This window comes from Triticum aestivum, chromosome 5A, assembly GCF_018294505.1.
Source record: "Triticum aestivum cultivar Chinese Spring chromosome 5A, IWGSC CS RefSeq v2.1, whole genome shotgun sequence".
Classification (NCBI taxonomy): Eukaryota; Viridiplantae; Streptophyta; class Magnoliopsida; order Poales; family Poaceae; genus Triticum; species Triticum aestivum.
This window is the reverse complement of record NC_057806.1, coordinates 710386565-710395933: the sequence shown is the minus strand read 5'-3', so window position 1 is coordinate 710395933 and position 9369 is coordinate 710386565. Positions and strand designations below refer to the sequence as shown.

Sequence of the window (9369 nt, the reverse complement as noted above, 5' to 3'; positions counted from 1 at the left end):
CGGCGACCGATGCAACTAGATCTACGTGTCAGGTGAAGGGGGAGGTGGGCGGAGAAGGGGCTGGTGACGGCAAGGTGGAGCAGCCTAGTTTAGTTGATGACTGCGCCGCGGCTCCCGGACCGCACGGTGGTGGAGCTCGTCGTGGCTAGGGTTGTTGCGCAGTGACCAACGCAACTAGATCTGCCGCAGTCCTCAACTAGATTTACGTGTCAGGAGAAGGGGAAGGTGGGCGCAACAAGAGGAAATAGAGATAGGGAGGATGGAACGGTGGGCTCCTTCCTCCTTGGCTGGCTAGGGGAAGGCTAATCACATTTCAATTCAATTCAGCTTCAAGTACAAGGTGAAGTTTTGTTTATGGTATTTGCAAAGCTTTAATCATGGACACTCACAGATCCCTCCGTTCCTAAATATGTCTTTTACAAGATTTCACTGGTAGAAAACTATATACGGAGCAAAATGAGTGAATCCATCCACGTTCTAAAGTATGCCTCTTTTCTAAGATACTATATTCTTTTGGCATATATTCCCCAAAAAGAGCGAATACCTCCATGTGACTGTATTTCTCAAAAAAAAAAACTGAAAGTAATTGCAAGTTGTACCCGACTAGCACAGAATGAGAAAACACTACCCAAAATACATATCATTTAAAATCCATTAATAACACATCCAAACATAAAGGAGGTTCCAAGAAATACATCGCAACATTTGATTCTAAACTGTTTGCCACGCCCCTAAGAAATACTCATCACAACAGCCTCGAGCTGGCTGATAAGTCTACTCATCAGAATACTCATCAGAAGACTCATCAGAATCACAGAAATGAACCGGGGTCTCCAACACATCGGTGACCAGCTGGACCAGCAACGGGACACGCTCCTGAAGCCAGACAATGTTGCATTTACCTTTGAGTACATGAACAACAATATCCTTTAGCATTTTGCTCAGCTTTTTGACTTTGGCTGTGACCAGATAATCCTCGCGAAGCAATACGCCCAAGGCTTCCTTAAAGCTCTTCCTCATATGTAAGAGCGCAACAGCTGAGTTCTTCATGAGTAGGAAGGCTTCCAGGGCGTCCCGTTCCAGCTTGGCCTCCTGAACCATGAGCTGGGGTAACACATCATGCTCGAGCTTTTGGATTTCCACCGACAAGCCTGCCACCTTCGAGAGGATTTCCAGCCCCGAGCATGACCAGAACATCGACTCCATGATCAGCGGGCGGAGGAGTGCATACGACTCGCACGCTATGCGCACCGACTCCAGAGAGACAAGTCTCACAAGCATGGACTCATCGGAGCGGGCCTGCAGGTCTTGGATTTGGGCATGGGAGTGGATTTGGTAGAGCATCATTTCCTTTTGGCGGCGAAGAAGGCTGCAGCAGAAGAGTTGCTGCTACCAGCTGGTACAGCACAAACAGAGGAGGATTTAATGTCAGGAAGAGACCATACAGCACCAATCCAAGCTTCTACTTAATTAGTTAGGACAACATATATATTTGCATTGTGTGACAGAATAGTTATTAATATGAAGTGAAAGCAATCCAGCCATGTATTTATACTGATAGGCAACTAAACAAAATGAATGAATACCAAAACAGAAAAATAATTAACAGAGGGGGGAATATAATATAATTTGGTTCAAAGTAGATAGAGATCCCATCATTCATTGTATTATTGTGAGCAAGAAAATTGCATCTCCAGAATTAATGCCTCACCATCAAAGGAAACAATAAACTAAACAGCAGGGAAATAATTGCTAATAAAAAAATTGCATCCCATGTGCAAGGGCATAGTGAGCACAGAAAACCAAACCAGCATTTACAAACGATAATAAATAAACCCAAACTATAACCAAATACCTATCCAAACAAGAGAGCTGGAAAGCAGCACATATGACTACAACATTAATCAGCAGCTGCAGGTTAAGTGCTGCCAGTGCATAAATATTTTAGGATCCCAAATATTAATTGTTACCTATCCAAACAGAGCAAGAAGATGAATATGCAACAAAAAATCTAGTACGCTCAAACACAGTTGATAAAACAAAAAATTAAACATTCTGGCAGGCATAAACTGAAATCGAACAACATAGCATGAATTCCATCCAAATTAATATTCGTTTTCTAGCTTTGATTTTGTTGTTTTTCGTCCTAATTCGAAATTTCCCCACCAAAAATAGCCCCAATTTTTTTTGTGATTTGTTGGCATGATGAAGTTTTGTTGATTTTGATCCATGGATTTGCTTGGTTTCCCCAAGTTTCCCCATCTTTCATCCACAAAATCCCTCGGATTTTGCCCCCGAAATCATCAATTTCCGCCCAAAATCGCGACAGGCACAGTTGAAGAATTCATACACCATTTGAGAAACCAAAATCTGACCACAACCAAGCAAACCTAAACCCTAAAACGTCAGATTGATTCCTTATTACGGATAATCGAACAAACCCTAACTAGGTGGTGTTACCAAACAAACAAACCCTAACTAATTAAATCCTATCCTAGTCGAGGTTCCTCCTCATACGAATGAATACTCAAAGCCAGAGGCAGGCAGGATACAAGACGGCGCCGCGCCGCGCCTACCAACCACAATCGGAACGAGCAACTCCGGAGGCGGAGGGAGACCACGCTGGCTGGATCCGAGACCTACGAACCAGCGCCTACCAACCAATCGGAACGAACTCCAGGCTGATCGGGATGTACAAGCATGTGCTCACCTCGGGCGGGCGGGCGTAAGATCTGATCTGGAGAGGAGGACGAGGCGCCGGGTGATCGATGTGAGATTGGGTCGACAGAGGACAGGGGGTTGCGGGGAACGGCGGCGAGGCGATGGAGTGCGGGCGGCTTTTATAGGAGGGAGGGCAAGAGGGGTTATCAAGAGGGGTAAAAGCACAGAGCCCAATATGGCCCAGTTTGTACTGTGACTAAAAGACATATTTTAAGCTTGTGAAATAAAGACCAGACTCTGCTATGCTATGCAAAAAAAATTGCCATTAAAAAGGGGGAAATTGAGAACTAAAAAATCCCATTGATGCAAACCAGAGAATGACATTCGTCTTTCACAAAAAATATTTTGCCATGGACAAAAAGATGCAATGGCACAGAAAAAATGTCATGGCAAGTTGCTTTGTAAGTAAAAATCCCTTGAAAAAAGATGAAAGTGAAAATTTTCATGTTGCCATGTTGATATAGATAATTTAGCCATGTAGTAAAAATTACCAAGGCGGTTTAAGTAAATTTTCCAAGGCAGTATTGGTAAGCAAATAAATGTGAAAGTTCCATGGCAATAATAGTTAAATATTTTCCATGTAGATATAGGTAATTTAGGCATGAAAATTTGTAAAATTGCCACGGCAAATAAAAAGAGTAAGAAATGCCATGGCAATAAAAGTGAAAATTTGCCATTATATTTAGCTAAAATTTGTCATGACAATTGAGGATTGCGATGGCAAAAAAATATATTTAAATTTAGGACCCGATATGGCGCTGACGATCGGTTTGGGAGCACCCCTGATCGAGTGTTTCGTTCGGTATGGGAGGGGCAACAGTCGAACCCACTCGTTCGGAATGATAAAAGCCCTAGCCTGAACACCTCCCCAGCCCCTAACAGCCCAAAAAGATGAATAAAAAGACTAGTAATGAAAAAAAGAAAACACCCGGATATTTCTTTTCTTTTTGCTGTGGTAAAAAAGAACAATTTTGTTGCTTTGTTAAGTAAAACTGCCATCAATTTTCAAACGCGGAAAAAGAGCAAATGTGAACTCGTAGCTTCGTTACGAATGAAGACTGTTTGAATGCAAATTGCTCTTTAAAAACTATTTTGTTCAATAAATCTCATGTAAATAACTATTTTACAAAGATAAACCAACTATTTTTAAAATAAAAACATTGCAAAACCAAATTAAATCATTACTGTCTCATGATTTCTCTCTTACACGCTCGTGAGTTGGAGATGGCCAAGCATCACATCCAGCACTCCAGCGTGTACCCGCTGCTACTCCGAGCGATGCCGATGCGGTTCGAAGCTTTTGACTCTCGTTGGCGTTTCATCGAACACGGTGCGAGCGGACATGAGGTCACCACCACCGACGCATGCATCGAGACAGTTGAGGAAGCATGAGTTAAATTATCCTACTCATGATCTGGAGCTAGCAGCTGTGGTACATGCATTGAAGATCTGGAGACACTATCTGATTGGTCACAAGAGTGATATCTACACCGATCATAAGAGCTTGAAGTATATATTCACTCAGACAGGTCTGAATTTAAGACAACGTCGCTGGCTAGAGTTAATCAAGGATTATGAACCGGAGGTACATTATCATCCAGGTAAGGCGAATGTTGTAGCTGATGCTCTCAGTAGGAAGAAATATGACAACAATCGTAAGTTGAGACCAGAGGCAGAAGAGTTGTATGCGGAGTTGCAACATCTAAACCTTGGTATTGTTGCTAGTGCTATGGAGATAAAAGTGATTCCTACGTTGGAGCAAAAAATACGTAAGGGTCAACTAGAAGATGAAAAGCTAAAGGAGATAGCTGAGAATGTGGTGATTGGTAAAGCACCTGGCTTCAGAATAGATGAGAATGGAACCTTATGGTTTGGAAAAAGGATATGTGTGCCTGAGGTGAAAGCCATTCATGATACAATTTTGCGTGAAGCACATGAGTCAGCCTATTCTATCCATCCTGGAAGTACTAAGATGTATCTAAATCTTAAGGAGAAGTACTGCTGGTATGGATTGAAAAGAGATGTGGCTGAGTATGTAGCTATATGTGACACTTGTTAGAGGGTAAAGACCGAGCATCAGAGACCCGCTAGTTTGTTGCAACCAATGAAGATTCCTGAGTGGAAATGGGAAGAAGTCGGAATGGACTTTATAGTGGGATTACCACACACTCAGCAAGGTTATGATTCTATATGGGTAATAGTGGATCGTCTCACTAAAGTCGCTCACTTTTTGCCTGTCAAGACTACTTATAGCGGGGCAAGATTGGCAGAGCTATACATGGAAAGAATAGTATGTCAGCATGGAGTTCCTAAGAAGATTGTGTCTGATAGAGGTCCGCAGTTCATGTCCATCTTTTGGCAGAAAGTGCATAAATCTTTGGGAACGAAGTTGAATTCAGTACAACATATCATGCTCAGACTGATGGACAGACAGAAAGGCTCAATCAGATTCTTAAAGATATGTTGAGAGCTTGTGCATTGCAGTATGGTACTAGTTGGGATAAAAGTTTACCGTATGCGGAGTTCTCTTACAACAACAATCACCAGAATAGTCTAAAGATGGCACCGTTTGAAGCATTGTATGGGCGTAAGTGTAGAACACCGTTGTTCTGGAATCAAACGGGTGAAAGTTAAGTCTTTGGACCAGATGTGCTCAGGAATGCCGAGGAACAAGCCAGGTTGATTAGAGAGAACTTGAGAGTGGCACAAACTCGTCAGAAGAGTTATGCAGATAATCGAAGAAGAGAATTAATTTTCGAAGTAGGAGATTATGTCTATCTGAAAGTATCTCCTATGAGAAGTCACTAGTAGAAAAAGGGTCATTTGTCCCGGTTCCAGAGGGCCATTTGTCCCGGTTCTGGAACCAGGACTAAAGGTTCGGGACTAATACCCAAAACCTTTAGTCCCGGTTTGCTTATGAACCGGGACCAAAGGCCCTCCACGTGGCGCTGCCTGGGGCGGGGGAGGGAGGACCTTTAGTCCCGGTTGGTAACACCAACCAGGACGAAAAGGCGGCCACGCGTCAGCAGCTTGCAGTCGCTGGGGGTTTTGTTTTTTTGGAAGGGGGGGAGGGTTTGGGGTTTTGGAGGGTTAATTTAGGGGTTTCATATTGTGTTAGCGAGCTAATAGAAAGAAGTGACCTCTCTTTTTCCGTGATTGGTCGACTCTAGCTACTACACATATAGAGAGAACTCGACGCTAGCTAGTAAGCAACTAAAGGAAACCATTAATTACACAAGATCGTCATGAACATATATAGAGAGAAGTGACATCTCTTTCTTCGTGCTTGGTCGAACAACAAGTTTTCATATATCTATCCGACGCTGCTACATATGTACAATATATAACATCCCTTACAACAATTTCAATTTCACATGGTATTCTCCTTGTTCAGGTATGACGTGGTCAAGAAAGAATCCCGCCAATTTCTCTTGAATTGCTCGTATGCGATCATGTGGTAGGAGTTCATCCCGCATCTGCCAGATCTAATTTAAAGAAGGGGTCAATACATATATATGAATGAAACTCAACGCAATTGATGGTAATATATAAAATAAAATTGTGAATATTGCTTACGTACTTCAAATTGTTTCTCATAGGAGGCCCGTTCAGAGGTATAGTAGCGAATGAACTCGCATACGTAGTATCCACATAAATGAGTGTTGGGTGCCTGCAACAAGCACTTTACGAGAATAGAGTTCAATCAAACTAATAAGCAAGCATGATAATGATATTGATTAAACTAGAATCAATGAGAGATGCGCGAAACTAGCTTGTACTACTTTCTTTGGGGTGTGAAAATCGCAGCTCCTTCTTCAGACCCGGAACCTTAGCGGTGAACATTTTCCAAACCCTGGCAGGTAAAGAAAATGATTACTTGATATCAGGAAATGAATAAAAGTTGCCTATATGGTCCCGGTATTGATTGAACTTACTTCTGGAGCATTGCAGTCATGTCCGCATAATACTTGGGATCTTTACGGAGCGAGTCTAAGACAATTACTAATGCCCCGTCAAGGTTAATGGATAGCAGAATATAGTGGAAGCTGCGTACGCATAACTCATCAACTACATTACTTAACCACGAGTAAGCGGAACCGAATTTGCAGAAGACAGTAACACTCACTTGAAGTTGTAAGGAAATAGTATTTCCCTTTTGTTTTGATGTGCAAGGAATGTTTGTAGTAAGTTATTCTCGGTATCTTTAGCCGCCTTTCGTACCGACCATTCATTTACGGTATTTGGGCTAATGAACCCAACTTCGAAGATTCCTATTTTTTTGCATTCGACCATCTTCAATCTGCATAATATAGTGAGGATAATTATATATACATGCAATGAACGAGCTGAGCTAGAGACTTAATTATAGAAGTAATACTTACATACAGTAGCAAGTCATGAGTTGTTTGTCGAGGGCCTTTTGATTGTATAATTGAAATAACTCCACAAATTCAACATGCAGCAGGTCAATTCCAGGGAAGTCATGCTCTTTTTTAATTCCGACTAACAAATGTCTTTCCCAGACTTCCTGTAGGTTTTCATGTACCAGTCATGCAATTTTTGCATCATCGTTGTTAGATGAGGATGATCAGGTTTGACGAGAGGCTTCCCATGCTCGTATCTAAAGACGTCTACTACCTTAGCCGTTTCAAACTGTACATCATTGGGCAGGTAATCATCAAGAGTGGTACTGGGCAGTAGCATCGGATGATTAGCGATATCGCTAGACACCTTGAGCAGGGGGACACGATTGCTTCTCCTGTTCGCCGAGCTGAGGAATTGTTTTCCCACTTCTTCGTTTTTTTGCTCTTGCAGCACTGGAAGTACTTCCCGACTGCTGCGATTTAGCATGTGTCTTAGTAATTATGCGGCCATAGTTGGAATCCGGCCGAGGCGGTGGTGGTCGCTTCAGGGCATTGATAGTGCGCTTCACTTTCACCGGATCTACCTTCTCCTTCAGAGGTGGAGTTTTCTTTGCAAAATGGTCCCTTAGTTGGGCACGACATATGTTCTCATTTTCCTGCTCGGTCCTCTCATATGGTAACTTTCCAGAGGCTTGAGAGATGGACCGTATCTGAATTGGCTCCCGCCTCTGCTTGTACTGCTAGCCGCCGGAGCGGCGGCGTCTCTCTTCCGTCGTTGCTGATGAGGCGGAGAAATCTGACGCACCGAAGGAGCCGGAGCGACGGCGTTTGTCTTCCCCATTGCCGACGAGGCTGAGGAGGAGGCGGACTGCTCCGACGCGCCGGAGTATGCGAAGGAGGAGGCGGAGTGCCCTCACGTGTCGGAGGAGCCGGAGAAGGAGGCGGAGTGCCCTGATCACTCGCCGGAGGAGGAGGAGGCGGAGTGCCCTGACTCGCCAGAGGAGGAGCATGAAGCAGAGGCGTCCAGTTTGGCAGCTTGATGTACTCCTTGCGCCATAGACATGTACTCCTCAGAGCATGAACCATCCAATTCTCCCCTTCACCTGTAGACACCTTGAAAGTGAGGTTCCAGCATTTCGTCATAAGCTCGCAATGTTGAGCCTCCGTGATAGTATCCACGGGGTAGCTAGGAGACGTGAAGTCAGGATGAACGGGCTCCGTGGAAGCCACACTGCTTCTCCGCTGAGATGGCGGGGTAGCTTCTGGGGTAGCTTCGTGCCGCTAAGATGGTTGGTCGGCAGCTCGCTTGCTCTCAGCTTCCTCTAGCTTTTGCAGTCTTGCATTGAGCTTCTACATGTCGCTCAGCTCCTCTTTCCTCTTTCTCTCCCGGCTTTTGTAACCGCCTGCGTCGGGAAACCCAAACTTCCACAGAACGCAGCCTGGAGTGCCTCGTGTTCGTCCAGGGTGCTCAACATTCCCTAGGGCCTCAGTCAGCTCATCCTTTTCTCTGTCGGGAATGAACGTCCCTTCCTGCGCTGAGGTGATATACTTCTGAAGCTTCGTGACGGGTATTGCAAGTTGCCGAGGCGAGGTTTAAAGATGCTCACCGCTGTGCGTTAGTAATTCCATTGTAGGCTTGCTGGATGGTAATGGGTTGGATGAGATTTATCATGTAATCGAGTTAGTTTTGTTAGGGTTTGATCCCTAGTATCCATTATGTTCCGAGATTGATGTTGCTATGACTTTGCTATGCTTAATGCTTGTCACTAGGGCCCGAGTGCCATGATTTTAGATCTGAACCTATTATGTTTTCATGAATATATGTGAGTTCTTGATCCTATCTTGCAAGTTTGTAGTCACCTATTATGTGTTATGATCCATTAACCCTGAAGTGACAATAATCGGGATACTTACTAGTGATGACCGTAGTTTGAGGAGTTCATGTATTCCCGGTACTCTATTAAAAGGAGGCCTTAATATCCCTTTGTTTCCAATAGGACCCCGTTGCCATGGGAGGGTAGGACAAAAGATGTCATGCAATTTCTTTTCCATAAGCACGTATGACTATATCTGAATACATGCCAACATTATATTGATGAACTGGAGCTATTTCTGTGTCACCCTATGTTATAACTTTTGCATGAGGAATCGCATCCGACATAATTATCCATCACTGATCCATTGCCTATGAGCTTTTCATATATTGATCTTTGCTTAGTTACTTTTCCATTGCCACTGTTACAATCACTACAAAACTGCTACCGTCACTTTTGCCACCGTTACC

At 43.7% G+C, this 9369-nt stretch overlaps 1 protein-coding gene across 1 annotated transcript; it reads right to left on the bottom strand.

The window, feature by feature from the left end:
- Positions 1-602: 602 nt before the first annotated feature.
- On the bottom strand, positions 603-2805 carry LOC123108596 (uncharacterized). Its single transcript, XM_044530352.1, has 2 exons — positions 2711-2805; positions 603-1396 (listed from the first exon to the last, which is right to left on the bottom strand). The coding sequence occupies exon 2, from the start codon at positions 1345-1347 to the stop codon at positions 775-777; it is 573 nt and encodes a 190-aa protein (XP_044386287.1). The 5' UTR covers positions 1348-1396; positions 2711-2805; the 3' UTR covers positions 603-774.
- Positions 2806-9369: the final 6564 nt, after the last annotated feature.

Coding starts and splice junctions, on each gene's coding strand:
- LOC123108596 (XM_044530352.1), bottom strand. CDS start 1,347: ATGATGCTCTACCAAATCCACTCCCATGCCCAAATCCAAGACCTGCAG.